The 15,166-nt window shown below is 47.5% G+C and overlaps 5 protein-coding genes across 5 annotated transcripts; 2 read left to right on the top strand and 3 right to left on the bottom strand.

Annotated features, from left to right (window-relative positions):
• Nucleotides 1-1,937: 1,937 nt before the first annotated feature.
• Nucleotides 1,938-4,961, bottom strand: BDV27DRAFT_50960 (uncharacterized protein). Its single transcript, XM_032076805.1, has 3 exons — nt 4,779-4,961; nt 3,870-4,706; nt 1,938-3,808 (listed from the first exon to the last, which is right to left on the bottom strand). Exons 1-3 carry the CDS (start codon nt 4,902-4,904, stop codon nt 2,216-2,218), a joined length of 2,556 nt encoding a protein of 851 aa, XP_031922808.1. The 5' UTR covers nt 4,905-4,961; the 3' UTR covers nt 1,938-2,215.
• A 134-nt stretch (nt 4,962-5,095) lies between these two features.
• Nucleotides 5,096-6,550, top strand: BDV27DRAFT_135730 (glycosyltransferase family protein). The gene is made up of 2 exons (XM_032068603.1): nt 5,096-5,409; nt 5,484-6,550. The coding sequence occupies exons 1-2, from the start codon at nt 5,326-5,328 to the stop codon at nt 6,240-6,242; spliced, it is 843 nt and encodes a 280-aa protein (XP_031922807.1). The 5' UTR covers nt 5,096-5,325; the 3' UTR covers nt 6,243-6,550.
• Nucleotides 6,551-6,586: 36 nt separating this feature from the next.
• BDV27DRAFT_135728 (methionyl-tRNA formyltransferase) lies at nt 6,587-8,092 on the bottom strand. Its single transcript, XM_032068602.1, has 4 exons — nt 7,787-8,092; nt 7,659-7,729; nt 7,482-7,609; nt 6,587-7,424 (listed from the first exon to the last, which is right to left on the bottom strand). The coding sequence occupies exons 1-4, from the start codon at nt 8,043-8,045 to the stop codon at nt 6,683-6,685; spliced, it is 1,200 nt and encodes a 399-aa protein (XP_031922806.1). The 5' UTR covers nt 8,046-8,092; the 3' UTR covers nt 6,587-6,682.
• Nucleotides 8,091-10,950, top strand: BDV27DRAFT_135725 (uncharacterized protein). The gene is made up of 5 exons (XM_032068601.1): nt 8,091-8,479; nt 8,533-8,626; nt 8,681-9,971; nt 10,031-10,062; nt 10,118-10,950. Exons 1-5 carry the CDS (start codon nt 8,235-8,237, stop codon nt 10,835-10,837), a joined length of 2,382 nt encoding a protein of 793 aa, XP_031922805.1. The 5' UTR covers nt 8,091-8,234; the 3' UTR covers nt 10,838-10,950.
• A 1,082-nt stretch (nt 10,951-12,032) lies between these two features.
• Nucleotides 12,033-13,676, bottom strand: rho1 (Rho family GTPase RHO1). The gene is made up of 5 exons (XM_032076804.1): nt 13,065-13,676; nt 12,959-12,986; nt 12,676-12,873; nt 12,447-12,581; nt 12,033-12,394 (listed from the first exon to the last, which is right to left on the bottom strand). Exons 1-5 carry the CDS (start codon nt 13,130-13,132, stop codon nt 12,242-12,244), a joined length of 582 nt encoding a protein of 193 aa, XP_031922804.1. The 5' UTR covers nt 13,133-13,676; the 3' UTR covers nt 12,033-12,241.
• Between the last annotated feature and the right edge of the window lie 1,490 nt (nt 13,677-15,166).

Here is a 15,166-nt window from a genome sequence, read left to right as displayed (position 1 = left end):
AAGGGATGCTCACACCGAGCCCAATTCCCAGCCCAGCTCTGTGGGCGATGGATGGTGGAAGATCGGCCATATCGATACTGATTGGCATTGCGGAGGCTTAGCAGCCCAGGAGAAGGACTGCCAGGAGGAGGATATAGGTGATGGTGCTCATTTTGGTTGTGAAAAAGAAGAATGGTATTGGAGAAGAGATTCCTGATAGTGACAAGTATGTCAATGATGTCTTAATTTGCTTGCCATCTTGGTGGCTATTGAAGCCATCGGACATGGATCCTCCGGGCACATTTGGGTATTGCCCCTGACAGCATGGTCAAAGTTTCTTCAGGATATCAAATGTATAATACCATTAAGACGCTGCTTGGAAGCACTCAGACTCATAATATGCTGCCTTTGGTACGAGCTCCTCGTGGGTATTTCCAGAGTTGCGTCTCACAAAAATACCCAGTCCTCTGCAATACATCAGCCCATAGTAGTCTTTCTCTGTCATGGTGGGCTTTTCCATACAATAATTCAAGGGGGAGCTCTTGTGGAGGCCAGAAGATACTTCGCTTTGTTGTCAATGACACTTCTGAAAGCCACTCCAAGCACTCGCTGGGGCTATCCGCTTGTTCCAATTTATCTTGTACCCTGATGGTATTGAATGTGTCATGGATAGTAGCCTCATCTTGCCAGTTATTCTGAGAGACTTGAGGTTTAGGCAACCTATCTTCCCACCCTTCGCGGGCTTGGTTTTGTTGCCGTTATCTTATTTTGTTGTAAAGCCATATGCCGATGAATATCCCGGCAAGTAGAGGAACGCCTATAGCGAGTCCAACTGCTAGTCCGCTCTTTGTGATACAGTTGGATTTTGAAGACTCAGTTTGACTCAGGGTTGATTGGTCTTGTGGAGGTTAAACAGCCTATAACGAGGGCTACAAGGAGGATAATAAGGATGTTGGTGTTCATATTTATAATGGGCTCAAGCATATAAAGGTGAACCGAGAGTCGAACCGTGCAGCATACATATTTTGGGCTTTTAGACTGAACTGCCCCTGATGTTGTCTTCGTCCAGGTATTTGGTGTAGTGCAATTGGGGCCGGTAGCATATACACAGTAGCCCAGCCACTTTACTGTTAAGACGCTTCACGAAGCCACTCTTCACAAGCTTGCCTCTCTTGTCATTTTCTTTGTTTCTTGGAGTGAAGCCATGTAAGGATGGCTATTATGGCAAGAAGAGGTCCACCCACAACCAGCAGGAAGGGGTAAAGGTACACGACTTCGACTTCAAGAAAGAGAAAACAGCTCGATAGGACAGCACTGATGACAACATGTTCAATCCAAGTAAAAGAATTGAGGCAGTTGTTGTAGTGAGTTGAAGGAATGGTATGGAGGGAATAAAGGTCAGGAAGTGTTGAATCTGTTGATTGTGTGTTGGTCATGTGCCTGTCTGTTTAGGTTTGCAGTAAAGGCACCTACCGTCAGGGGTGGAACAAGTTGTTGCTCCTTCTTAGGAAAGGTCGACTGGTTGGGATTTACTACTGCGGACTATGGATTAGTAGAATACCTGCCTAATCATAGAATAGATTCGGCATCCTTATTTGTTAGCTTCTACTATACTAACACTGTTCTTTCAGGAAGGACTTTATTTACTTTCTTGTTAATACCAACTGCAAAGGATTCTGTTATTTACAAGGATCGCGTAAATAAAGATGTTACTTACACACACACCGTTAATTGGGTAAGACTGTTAAACTATCCTGGCTCAGTAAAAACTGCTACAGCTTTAATTTTTATTTTTTAAGAAAAAAAAAAAAAAACTGGTACTATTTTATTGTGATTCTAGACAGTCGTAGAGTTCATATTGAGCCGAGCGAGGTCTCCAAAGGACTCGCAAGCTCAGGGGGTAGCAAGTTCCTTATAATCAATCACTCAATGTCTATCTTCCCTAGAACCGCCTGTTCCTCGAATCCATTGGGGAACCGTCGAACCTATGGATTTGCGATACCAACAAACCAACAAAATCACATTATAATAGAGGGAGGTCCTGATTCCCCAGTATCAAAGAAGTCATATAAGATACAGTAAGCTTTGGTATTGCTGCTATAGCGAATAATGGATAAAAAAAACTTAAAAGACCGTCAAAGCACTTCCTATTTACACCTATATACAATCGCTTGCTAATATTCAATCCCTAAACTTCACATCACATCATGCAATTAGTACGCCCGGCTGTCGGGTTTTACTTTGTTCTGATATTCTCACGCCCGGGGAAGCGCCGCAGCTTCTGAGTTTGACTCCGAGTCATTCTCCGGGAAGGTTCGTCGTCAAGGCTGAGACCGCCGATGCCGGGTCCGAGTTCGGACCTTCTTGGTGATAAGAACGCGTCGCTGCCGCTTCGTCCATAGCGAATATTCCGGATTGTAGCATTCGTGGCCGTAGTAGCTGTCGTCACCGTAGTTTCCGTGTCGGAGTCACGGTCCAGCGGGTCCGACACGTCGGATTCGTCGCCCTTCAAGCTCTTCAAACTGAAACTATAATCCTGGTGGCCGCCGTCATATGACGGATAAGGATGATGGCGCCGAGCTTCGGGCGTATGGGCTGAAAAGCTAGATCCAGTCACAGTCGAAGAGAAAGAAAGCGGCGGCATAGATTGCTGCGTGGTAAACGACTGAAGTTCTTGACCGCTGCTATTCTCGAGCCCAGGGGACGTGCTGGGGAGGCCGGCAGGTGGTGGCTGGGTCTGGTTCCCTTGCGTCACTTGCTCATTACTGATGGCCGACGAGAAACGATACAGAGAGAGTAAACCCAAAGCCTCTTGAACTGTCATGAATATCAAAAGGAGCTTTCCGTATCTGTCGAAGTAGTGTCGTTCGTAAGAAACCTGCGGCAGATTTCCTCCAAGATGAACTGCTGCCACGAGCTCTGCAAAATAAACAAGAATTTCCATGCCGTTCCATTGAGCGAGAGGTTGTTTCAGGGCTTCCAGTAGCGCGAATCCGGCAATAAGACTCGCACTACCCAAGGAAGCCACTTCAACACAATCACCGGGTAGAGAGATATGGCCATACTGTGATACGAGCCAAGCAACGATAGAGGATAGAAGCAATCCCAGTCGGAGATACTGAAAGATAAAATAACTATGCAAGTCGACAGACTGATGGGGACGAGCACTTGTCGTCTGCTGTTGCGATTGCCATGTGCCGTGGTCCTCATCCTCAGGCGATTTGATGGTGAAAGCTTTATCAAACAGACTTTCTAGCCCAGTTGAGGCAGCATGATCACTCATGGGGAAGAATTTCGGGGGTGCAAATGCAGTATCAAAGGGGCTATTGTTCCGCGCCCAGGGGCTTGAGGATTGAGCTGGAATACGGTGGAACGGATTGCGCTCAACAACCTGTTCGATGGGTTTCTGGCGCTGAGCAGGCTGGTTACGCAGGTTCCATGACGGAGGTTTAGGAGCGGCAGGTAGAGATCCGTAGAATGGCAAAGGTCCATCGAGAACAGATTTCCGCTCTCTCTGGTGCACGCTCACGGTAGGTGTGACATTATGCTGCACGGAAGGTGTCCAATCCATATCGTCTCCTTCCGGAGGAGGGGTAGGAAAAGTTGGCTCCTCCGGAAGAGGCCGAGGCGTTGCTAGCTTTTCGAGAGGAAAGCGTGGTGTGCCCTGTTGCAGGCCTTCGCTCGGGCTAGCGAAAAGTTGTTTGCTTCCAGTGGTACAAACGGGAGACTCGCCACGTCTACGAGCTGGGGTTGCTGCCGGAGTATTGTCGGTCCAATTTACCAAAGGGCGAGTGTCATACTGTGCAATGCGCCGAGAAAAAAGAACAGACTAGACTACTGTGAGTTTGATACCATTTCATCTCCATGGTTAGCAAGTGAGCGAGACATACCAAAGCAGTGAAAATGAACATGAACGTATGCAAGGTCGGGGGAAGATGTGATTGTAAACCACTTGACGAAGGGTCTCTAAGCAAAGCCCAAAAGACACATCGCACCACCATGACAATGAGTTGGACTTGGTAGTATTCTCCTAGGCCGACGAAGCGGCCAGCTCTCCCTTCAACCTTGAAGCGCAGTTTCGGGTTATACCAGGCAGAGAGTATGCCTGCTACAAGAGACAGGCCGGCATAAGGTGCCAGATCAACGAAGCAATAACTTGGCAAGAGGCGCATCTCCAACGTTTGCTGGACACACGTTACGATGGATGCTGGTGTAAGAAGATCGTCCGGGTCCCGTAGTAATTCATCAGTAGCTAAAGCACCCACTAGATTCCAGGAGAGTTGGCCAGCAACACTAGCCCAGTAAGTCATGGCGCCAGCATAAAGCAACAAGCTCCTCCAATTCCATTTGCGTGCATGCCTTGCTGCTCTTCCCGCTTTGCTACGATCCATCATACGTCTCAGGTGGTCTGATTTTGCCTCGTATCCTGCCTGGCGGATGCGGTCTTTCACCCTGGGCTCACATTTGGCGCATACTTGTGGGTACCGTTCTTCAAGGTTCTTACGAAACTTTGGATATTCTTGTTCGTATGCGCCATAGTTTGGATCGTCTGTTGGCGGGAAATATGCGGCGAGAGCACTCGTGAAAAGGTGCTGGTTTCGGATACATTGCGCGCAGAATAGACCGGATCCCGTAATATCAGTCGAGTCGAAAGGGGTGCTCGATACATCCGAGCCGTAGGCATTAGGATTTGTATCTGCTGCTGGGGGGTCCGCGATTTGTCCTTTCTATCACAGTTGCCGAGATGGTTAGCAAGTCTTTTAGAAACACGAAAAAGAATAGAAAAGAAAGGGACCTACTTCATCCAGGTAATTTATTGCCTCACAAGCGTTACAGCGCCATTTGCGGATAGGACCTTTTTCAGTCTGTGCAGACCGTCTCCCGCAATAGAAGCAAGTTATTCGCTTTGCGAAGAGAGGAGCCATCTCATGTCCAAAGTGTTGACATTGATAGCGGGAAGGTTGTTGATGGAGCAACAACCTCCCATCTAACGATGGGCAGGAGTTAAGACAAAATAATCGCCGAGTCGCACGGACCACGTGCCCGATCATCACCCGCAGCATCGGTCGAAGGACAAACAATCAAACATTTCTACACAAGTGCCGAATTTTGTTCAGTTGTTGGTACATGCCGTTACTAGCCTCGTCTTGATCGTTAACTTAAACAATAGAGAGAGCTAACAATAATGCCAATCAGTTGACCGTGCTATACCACTACTGAGGATTGTTGTTACTTATCCTTATCTGTCAACAAATGTTACTGATGGCGCCTGCAGCAGCAACCTAACATACGTTTGGTTTCTTTGATCGTATTGCCGGGTCCATTGATAGCTTTCCAACGTCGGAGATGACACTCCTGACGCAGTGGCCTCTGAGAAGCCTACTTTGGATGTTCAGCATAGGAATTGTGGTTGGTGCATCAGCATTCATTGTAAGCCCCTAGTGTTGGCATACATCTAACCATCTCTCTTCATCCGTGACTAATACTCATACCCTCCCCTACAGATCTTCATCTATGTCCTATACTCATCACAAAATACTAACATTCCTAAATGGCGCTCGAAACACACACCGACCCATCTTCTCGTTGTCTTAGGCAGCGGCGGACATACGGCCGAAATGTTCTCCATGTTACGACGTATAAAGCTCGATCCGTCTCAGTATACATATCGCACATATGTTGTGAGCTCGGGGGATAATTTCAGCGCCACGAAGGCAGTTGAGTTCGAGACTCGTTATTTCAATCACGGCCGAAGAGCACCTGCGACCGACTGTAGCCTAGCAGAATCGTACACTATTGTGACTGTGCCGCGCGCACGTCGTGTACACCAGTCATTTTTGACGGCGCCTCTTTCAACCCTCAGATCTTTCTGGGCATGTCTTCTTGTCCTGCGTGGACAATATGCTGACCAAAAGCGGCTTCCTTCATCAATGATTTCGCCGTATCCGGATGTGATTCTTACGAACGGTCCTGCTACGGCGGTTTGCGTTATACTATCTGCTAGGCTCCTCCGTCTCTATAGTTTCATCAGAGGCTTCGTTCCGTTCAAAACGGTTTTGGGAGGTGAAGATTTAGCACCGACTGATTACCAACTCCGTACGATTTTCATAGAATCATGGGCCCGTGTGACAACTTTGAGTCTATCGGGTAAGATACTGTTACCTTTTGCTGACCGTTTCCTCGTTCAATGGCCTGGACTAGAAGGAAGAAGAGCGTGGAAAGGCATGAGAAAGACGGAATACGTGGGCATGCTTGTGGATTGAATGTGGCCCATATTGTCCCGAGGCCATTATTAATCTCTTTTCGGTGTATTTATGTGTGAATGTACACGAAAGCCATTTGTGAACGAAATTTAGGAAGACTCGTCTACTCCTTAGCACTCAAAACGAAAACAAGGACGGAATGGCGAGGCGATCGCTTTCTTCGTCCTTTCAATATTGTGAGGGGCTAAATCGGTTCAGAATTCAAACTCGGCCATAAGAACGTCTATTCATTATTCAACAGCCCCCCTCCCATTTGGCCATAGAAAGTTTTTATGATCCACTTCTCTACTGAAGGTTAGGGATGTCCCGCAAAATTAAAACTTAAAATAGTGTTGGCGTCAAAGCAGGACTAGCATTAACAATTATATTGGTATCTTGACGTCAGTTATACAAGTCAGTTGTACAGTCAGGAGCCGCACTTTTCCTTCCCATTTGTGTCTTCATTGCAGAGGATTGTAGAATGGAGTATAGTCTGAGCCGTTCGAGGAAAATGTTCGATCACCAACCATCCGCGCCTTGAGAGCGGCGCGAAGGGCGTCCGCATTCTGTTCGCCCTCGACTTTCATTTGGTTGATGCGGAGAAGTTTGCCATCTTGTGTGAATACGTAGACACCTTTTCCTTGTCGAGACTCAATGGGATGAGCGCCATCCACAAAGGGTAGGCCTGGGACCACAGCATACGCTTCGCTCCCTTTCATCGGTTCAACTTCCTCCATCTCGGTGAAAATCACCCGCCGGTAATGAAAGGACGAAGGGTTCACTGTAGCATCGTTGTTTACCAAAGCCTTGCTCCATAAAGGCCCCAGTACACGAATCCGCCTGCTGATATCTAACCAGGTCCAATTTGCCCAGTTGATATGGCGGTCCTCAGGCTTGATCTTAGCTGCATGTATCAGGGATTCATGTTCTTCTGGCGAACGCCACCCGGCATCGTGGACCGGAGGAACGAACAGGCCCTTTCGGATACCGTCGACAAGAATCTCGGCTCCCTTGGGAGCAACAAGGTTTAAGAGTTCTGGTACGGTACATGACTCAGGCTTTGGGATCTCGAATCCGGGTGGCGAGGTCTGCTGTAGAATGACGCCGTGGTCGAAGTGCTTGAAATCTAAGGTCTGCAAAGTGACCCCAGTCCTAGTTCTGCCAGCCAAAAGAGTGTGATGAAGCGGAGCGGGACCACGGAAGCTGTTGTTTACCAATTAATTACCGGTATGACACTCTCGACCGTTTACTTATACTCACTCAGGGAGCAAAGAAGGGTGAACATTTAGACCCCCATACTTTGCACCATGGAGAATCCGTGGAGGCACAAACAAGCCGAAGGATACTGCTACTATAAGGTTGACGGGACCCCCAGGTAGTACAGGTGGCTAACAGAGTCAGTAACACTTCAGGGCCCCGAGATTGTCTCTATAATACCGTCCATCCTCTGAAGGTATCTATCTCATGAACCGGGAGCGAAAGGTCGGTTGCCGCAGCTTTGATGGGGACTATCGAAAGAAACGTAAGTCTAGTCCCTTATCTCTTCGACTTGTGGAGGTAAGTACCCTCGCGTATTTTTTTCAGGCCTCTTCCAACCCTTTTACCCGGTCTGCAGACGACATCAATGGAGGATATCCGATCTGGTCGATCCAGATGTTCCTTGTGGAGAGCTTTCAAGGAAGCTATGCTGAACTCATCAGAGCCGCAAAAGAGTATTCGGAGGGGCTCATAGGTCCTTGTCGCAAAGAATCGATGTGCGAAATATCGGCTAGTTCTAGCGCGTCTGTATATACAGAGCGCCCCGGGGCCCCGCGGAAGAAACATTGCGTGGGAGCTGCCAAAGCGTACCTACTTCACCGGCTAAGACTAAAGCTCCGGGAAGCTCCCCGAACACTCGAAAACACTAGCACGTGATGTCACCGCATCACATCCAAGTCGATCAGCGATATACTCCCCCACCTTTGACCATTGCACCAGCTGACGGTGATTTACGGTTCACGATATAATGATGCGATGTCAGGGAGCGATCTTGCTTCGGTAGTGCCGGCGCAACTAGCATATCTAACTATATACAACCCCCTCCTTGGACCGACCGACGAAACAATACAGGACCAAATCGTCTTCTACACTTCCAGACCGGATCGACTGCCACGAAGCGAGCGCTCTACGACTGAAAATGAAAACAAAGAAACCAATGATGGGTGGAACGTGAGACTGCGCCAGATAGGACTGGCGCAGGGCATGGTGAGCTTCGCCAGGTGGGGACCGCTGCTTTGACACCCAACAGAACTATACTGAACAACCGGTGTAGGAACTTTTCAAAAGGGCAGGCAGTCGACTACGTGGAGACAGACAAGTCACTTATTGTGCTACATGAACTCGAAAAGAATTGGTGGATCTTAGCTGTAAGCTTGGCCTTGAAGAACATGCCATGACGATAGATACTGAGATCGCTCTAGTCAATTGACCTGACTCGGCTTCCAACCCACTCTTCCAGTGGACCTTCTTCGCAGCACGATGCTTCAGAGGCTTCCTCTTCTCATTACTCTTCACGAGAGATGTGTCCTCCCCATCATCTGATTCAGCAACTACGCCGAGCGCATTCCATTTTCCTTCTTCATCATGATATCACACTGAACGCTCTATACGAACGTGTTGGCAGGTCCACACTCTGCCCCCTCCTAGAGAACTTCTGGTTGCGATTTGCATGGAACTGGGATATTCTTCTAAGTGGGAACCCTGCTGTGGATGTGTATAATGGCATAAAACTTTCTGCTGGCGGCGAACTGGGCATTGGTGTCGGCGAGGAAGAGTGGGGAAGCGGGGAGAGGGAGGTGTTTGAAGACTTCGTGGCACGGACAGATGGCCTTGTGGATCTAGTGGTGTCTCGATTTGGTGACCCGACTACGCCTGGTGAGTCTGCTGCAACCGCAAATAAATCATCAGATACCATGCGCGAGGACGATGGAACGCACTGGCTTGGCTTAGACACATATCCTCGACCATCAGACGGTGTTATATTCTCAGGTGTAGGAACTATCTCCAGGCCTTTTGTGGTGCGCATCTCACAGTGGATGGAGTGGATCTACAGATACGGCATCGACGCGTATGGGGTGGGTGAAGACCCAACTTCACCACGACGTCGAAAACACCGAAGGAGGCAACGAGGTCGCTCTGGAAGAGATGCAAATGCAATACCACAAGCCAGAGAAACTCTCCAATCTAGAGACACAGATGGCAGTTTCTCTCCAGGTATACCACGCCCACTGGTGATGGGGACGACACAATCAACGCAGCCTCCACAAGGGCCTGATGGAGTAAACCTACAATCTAGCGGTGAAAGCTCCCCAGCAAGAAGTGAGAAAGGCAGTGATTGGATGGGTGTGACAACTGGTGCATTTGTGAAATACCTCACGCTCGGATACGGTTCGTCCTGGAGCATGTCTAGGACACCTAGCGCACATCCCCGCGTTGAAGCGTTGAAGCGAGAAGACGACTCAGCCAACTCGAACAAGCAGACAGGTCCGCCTACAGATGGTCAGGAGGGATCTGAAGAAAGTCCTTCTCTATCTGAGGATCCTCCCAAACCTGAAAGTCGTGGTAGATTTCTCATCGGTTTAAAAAATGAGACAGCGAAGGGAGATAGTAGGTCTTTGGAGACTGATCCAACAAACAAGAAATCAAAGGATAGAATAAGTCAGAGGACGTTACATATGTGCTTGGCAAACCCATCAGAAGATAACCCATCAGGTCGGTACCACGCTGCATCACTCTTTTTGATCTCAATGCTAAAACCGATTGACCTCTAGGCACAATACAACAACGAGCAGTAGTCTACATAGTAAGTCATTCTTCTCTTCCATCATATTCCCGAGCATTCACTGAGGAGGAAACAGCACAAACCTTTCATCTATACTTTTCTATTCGACCCTCAAGCTTCGTCTCTGGCAGACCCATCTCTCTATCACAGTATCCACCACCAACTACAACCTCTCCAAGGGTCACTCAACAAGTCGACATCACCTGCAAACGCTGCAGCCAGAATCTCCGTATCTGGCAATTCATTTGATATCAATCAACGATTCTCAGCCGAGAATCTACCGTTCTACGATCTTGTCTACGACCCAACAAATCTAACTATCCGCTCTTCAATCCCCAACATCCCTGACCTCAGTTTCTCCTCTGTAGAAGCTCCGCGAGATCCCAGCGCAACTCCCTGGTCGCGTGTCGAAAGCCTCAACATCCACCACCGCCTACTGAGCACCTACATAGAAACCCGATCCCGGCCGCTCGAACTAGAAAGAACCTGCAAAACAAGTCGTGGCTGGTGGATTGTTTGGGTACGAATGTCCGACCCATCATACAAACCCACCAGTGACGATAGTAGCACCTCTCAGCCCGACGACCCTCGCCAGGAGGCATTCCTAATCCGGAAGGCAAGTGACCATGTCTCGACGTCTTCGCACGCTCGCAGCCATAGCGGGACTCGGTTCTTCAGGGATCTGGGCGGTGCGTCTTCGCCGGGACTATCGGATATGGGGCCGGCCAAGTTGGCTGAGGGGTTGGGGCTGGATGCAAGGCGCTATATTGAAAGTTTACTCAATCTGAACCGATGATTCTATGAAAAGGTACACTCTTTTTCGGTGACGATTGGCTTTTTTATTTTTATTTTCTCTTTATTTTCGAGGGACGTGGAGGGTGTAATATTGAAATTAATACTCCGTAACGAGTTGTTTTTCCCCCAAAGAAGGAGCGCTGCCTATTCTTACAGGGTATAGAAGTATGTACATGTCTTACTACCCCTGAAGCAGTAGTACTAGTACAATAATTACAGGGAAGAGGGAGGGGACCACTTTTCTCAAGGCATCAAGCCTTGTCAATCAGGTCACCACCTAAGGAACTAAATTAAGGATAGATATATCACTTCAATTCTCTCTCCTGTGTTAGTCTAATTCAATTCCTTTTTCCCCTATCTGACAGGAGGTACGTAGCTGCCATTTCCATAATTAGGCATGCTGGACTAATGCAATCCTGCGTAGTCTAAGGTGCTAATGCTAACGGGCCGTCCACATGTTACTATCAATAGTACGATCTTACCAATGGTTGACACTTCTTCCTGTAATGGAACGCGATACCAAGATTTACCGGTATTTCTACTGATAGGTAGTCAACACGCCGTACCATACCCCGAGGTCTTGAGGATAACACATGTGCTTGATGCATTTCACGAAATATGTATCAGCGGGTAAGATAGCACACAGGGTACAATGACATCAGAAGAACCATGCAGATGCAAATCGCAAAGGAATAGGATGTGCATTGATTAGTAAATAATAAGTTGAAGGGGTGATGGTGTTTGGTTTCCCATCAAGGCCCTGATGATCAAGGGAATAGCGTCAAGGAACTGGCCAAAAACCAAAGACAAAATGAATCCATGCATTCTCTTAACCGAAAGCAACACACAAAGAAATAAAGAAGAACTCTGCTGGGGAAATCCGAAGTGATAGGAATCATCTATCGTGTCACAGAAATTTCGACTTTCTTTATCAACCTCCCGGAGATCCTTGACTGACGGGACACACACACACACACACACATACATGAGACAACGCCATCCTCAATAGCTCATTTCCGATCTGCACTATTCAGGTACTGATGACCCTGTTTTCCTGCCAGCGAAATGGCCATCCTGCCATAGTGATCGAACCGCCTCGTAGGCGTACGGAGAGCTGGAAAAGAGAAGAAAACCCACAAGGTTATGAAGACAACGCCTCCCTAGGAATAAAATAGAAGAAGTCTGCAAAACAAGAAAGTCGACCAATAGCATAGCCAGATAATCCCATAACCCTCGTGTGCCCCGTGATTGAACATTATCCACACTCGCATCCAGGCACAGATCGGAACACGCCAACGGAGGACCCCTTTCTGAGTAAAAGAAAACACCAAATAGTCGAGACCCTTATCCGTTCATATAATCTCCGCATTAAACACAGACCTTTTGTGAAGGAGATGAAACTAGTTTACAGGATGGTGCACCCCTTCTTCTTCTTGTGAGTCTTGGTCAAGAGAGCAGCCCGGGTGGCGGCCTCGAAGACCTCACGGACACCCTCGTTGGTTCGTGCAGAGCATTCGAGGTACTTGTAGGCTCCGATCTTCTTGCGAACTTCCTCACCCTGAAAGCATAGTTAGCAATATTCTAGTGTTTTACGTTTATGGGGTACGTACCTGTTCGGCGGTGACTGGCTTCTGGGAGGTCTTGGTCAATTCTTCAATAGTCTTGGGGTCGTTGCGAAGATCCTTCTTGCATCCGACGAGAATGATAGGGAGTCCCTGGCAGAAGTGAAGCACTTCGGAAATCCACTGAATTCATCGTTAGTTATGCACACATTCTTCTTCGCGAGCCCCTTTTTAGGATCTCTCCGCTTCGCAAGATGCGGAATCAAGAGCAACTCACCTTCTCCTGAACGTTGTCAAGGGAATCGGGCGAGTCAACCGCGAAGCAGATCAAGATGACGTGAGAGTCAGGGTACGAGAGAGGGCGGAGACGGTCATAATCTTCCTGACCAGCCGTATCCCAAAGAGCGAGCTCGACACGCTTGCCATCAACCTCGACATCGGCAACATAGTTCTCGAAGACAGTGGGGACATAGACCTGAAGAAGTTAAGGGTCAGTTCGACGCGTTCCGGTTGAATAGGGAGATGTCACAGATCGGGTTGAATATCCGGTGATAACTAACCTCAGGGAAGGTACCCTTGGAGAAGACACTGTACAAAGCATGTCACAGTCAGCAGTCTCTTCTTGTTTTAAACACACAGACGTAGTGTGGATGGAGGTACACTTACATCAAAAGACAAGTCTTACCACAGGCACCATCACCCACGATGACAAGCTTGCGACGGATTTCGGCCATCTTCAAGTGAAAAGGATCAGTAAATGATGGAAACTAGAATTATCAAATGGAATAGATTCCAAATGAGGTGAGTGGCAAACAACAGGGAAAGAAGGGGAAGCTGTTGCGGGAGTTAAGTTGGATGGCGGAGAGGAGGTTAGAAGGCTGAGAAAGGGACAAGTCAGGCGCCCGAGGAAAAGGGTTATCACATACGGTGCAGGAGCAACGGCACTGATTAAATTATAGGGAGAGGGAAGAGAATAAAAGTGGTCAAAAGGGAAAACAAATGGTTTGGGTCGGGAGAAAGAGATATAAGGGAACAAGAAAAGGAATTTAGAATATGGGTTCAGTCAAAGGACAATAACGGGATAATAGTCTCCAGGGGAGCTTAAGATGAAGGATGATTGATGGATGGGGTGGTGGAAGACAGTGGTAAAAGGGTAACGGGCCTGTATGGGAGCGAAGGTTATCGGCGTTGGCTCTGCTCTCGTTTGGTTCCCCCGGTTGGCCTTTCAGGTGAGGCTCCCTAAGTTGACTAAGTAACCAAAAACCAGACTAAAAAGCGCTGAAACGGTTAGCAACAAGCGATATTTTACACAGATAAAAAAGGCTATGTGGCTGTGCTTTTGTTTCTCTTACAACTTTTTTTTTTTGCACTATTTTTAATTTTCTAAATTCCTTTTTTTAACCTGCGAACTTTGTTTCCTACCTGACACTAATGGAGAGGAGAATAAAAAAAAAGGTTTACTTCCTCTTCTCTAATAAGAAAAACATAAGTAAAGCAACAGGGATTTCCTTTTTTCCTCACGGTCCCAAAAACATTCTACTTCCCTCCCTATTCACATGCTGGTATCTTGGGTGCCTAGTTTTCAGTCGGCTTTCCATCCTTATTGAAGCCACCGTGGCTGGTCATACAATTGGTTGTAATTCCAGTACCGTATGGAAGTAGCACTCCGTCCGCTTACCGCCTTTGCAGGAAGTACCGAGAGGTATGTAATTTAATTTCAAAGCCATTTTGAGTTACGAGCTTTCCAATCCAATGACAATTTTCTATCTCGGGAGTCTCTCATCCACCCACTTAATTGACCCGATCCACCGGAGATCCCAAATGCCCTTTGACGGTCGAACCAATGTTATCAGTTCCGATACTGGTTACATTGGTCATTGAAGCAGAATAATTCATACAGCCACCGAAAAACATGCACATATATACCTGGTATCTGTACTACATGTTGTAGTCGAGCTTAGGAGTACTAATTGCGTGGACACGTCAATCCTTCAATTATAGTCGGAGCCTAGACACACGGTGGGCACCTTGTATGCTCGGATTTATCGGTTATGGCTCCATTCTTAATATTAGTTCTCCTATAGGTATTATTAGGGACATGATTCGCTTGACAAAAGTCGGATACGCGAAATACATAATACATAGGTAGCAATAATCGATAATACCATGGTACTAAGTACATACTTCCCTAAATAATCATAAACTGTGCTCACGAATAATGGGCGAAAGGGAAAGAAGCATGACCTGATCGTCATAATCGCAACTTCTCATTCCATCGATGATAAGCATTCATGCTCTTATCAGGCAAACTTATTGTTCAATGGCATCATTTAACTTAAATACCCCGGGTCCTGCGGTAGAGGACCTTACAGAGCTTGTCTTGCTTACTCCGTACTAGTAGTAGACCGGACCAAAGTAGTACTCCGTACAGAGTACATGTGCATACTATGTACATATGAATCACATCATAATTGTATGGGTCTTTGGGGAGTGTACAATACGTGGCGGTGCACTCCTAGCTGCGCCCACCCCTTAAAACTACCGTAACCAGTATACTATATACTTACTCCGTACTAGTCCCAGCAATTCAATACAAACTTTATACATCTCACGTGTTCATTATATGAAACTACTCTGGGGTAACCTCTCCTCCTCTTCTGGCAATTTGCTCGCAAGTGCGAAGGCTCCCACAAAACGATGTCAAATATTCTCACAAGCGGTCATACCAGCCACCACCCAGGTCTGCGCTTATTACCGGCTTGTAGGAA

This window comes from Aspergillus caelatus (genome assembly GCF_009193585.1).
Source record: "Aspergillus caelatus strain CBS 763.97 unplaced genomic scaffold BDV27scaffold_248, whole genome shotgun sequence".
Taxonomy (NCBI): Eukaryota; Fungi; Ascomycota; class Eurotiomycetes; order Eurotiales; family Aspergillaceae; genus Aspergillus; species Aspergillus caelatus.
The sequence above is the reverse complement of the archived record's forward strand: the minus strand, read 5'-3'. Positions and strand labels throughout refer to the sequence as shown.

Coding starts and splice junctions, on each gene's coding strand:
- BDV27DRAFT_50960 (XM_032076805.1), bottom strand. CDS start 4,904: ATGGCTCCTCTCTTCGCAAAGCGAATAACTTGCTTCTATTGCGGGAGA. Junction 4,707..4,778: donor CAATAAATTACCTGGATGAA/GTAGGTCCCTTT, acceptor CAACTGTGATAG/AAAGGACAAATCGCGGACCC. Junction 3,809..3,869: donor TGTTCATTTTCACTGCTTTG/GTATGTCTCGCT, acceptor ACAGTAGTCTAG/TCTGTTCTTTTTTCTCGGCG.
- BDV27DRAFT_135730 (XM_032068603.1), top strand. CDS start 5,326: ATGACACTCCTGACGCAGTGGCCTCTGAGAAGCCTACTTTGGATGTTC. Junction 5,410..5,483: donor TTGGTGCATCAGCATTCATT/GTAAGCCCCTAG, acceptor CCTCCCCTACAG/ATCTTCATCTATGTCCTATA.
- BDV27DRAFT_135728 (XM_032068602.1), bottom strand. CDS start 8,045: ATGTTTCTTCCGCGGGGCCCCGGGGCGCTCTGTATATACAGACGCGCT. Junction 7,610..7,658: donor ATACCTTCAGAGGATGGACG/GTATTATAGAGA, acceptor TGACTCTGTTAG/CCACCTGTACTACCTGGGGG. Junction 7,425..7,481: donor CACCCTTCTTTGCTCCCTGA/GTGAGTATAAGT, acceptor GGTAAACAACAG/CTTCCGTGGTCCCGCTCCGC.
- BDV27DRAFT_135725 (XM_032068601.1), top strand. CDS start 8,235: ATGTCAGGGAGCGATCTTGCTTCGGTAGTGCCGGCGCAACTAGCATAT. Junction 8,480..8,532: donor GGCATGGTGAGCTTCGCCAG/GTGGGGACCGCT, acceptor CAACCGGTGTAG/GAACTTTTCAAAAGGGCAGG. Junction 8,627..8,680: donor AGAATTGGTGGATCTTAGCT/GTAAGCTTGGCC, acceptor AGATCGCTCTAG/TCAATTGACCTGACTCGGCT.
- rho1 (XM_032076804.1), bottom strand. CDS start 13,132: ATGGCCGAAATCCGTCGCAAGCTTGTCATCGTGGGTGATGGTGCCTGT. Junction 12,987..13,064: donor GGTAAGACTTGTCTTTTGAT/GTAAGTGTACCT, acceptor TGCTTTGTACAG/TGTCTTCTCCAAGGGTACCT. Junction 12,395..12,446: donor AGCCAGTCACCGCCGAACAG/GTACGTACCCCA, acceptor CTATGCTTTCAG/GGTGAGGAAGTTCGCAAGAA.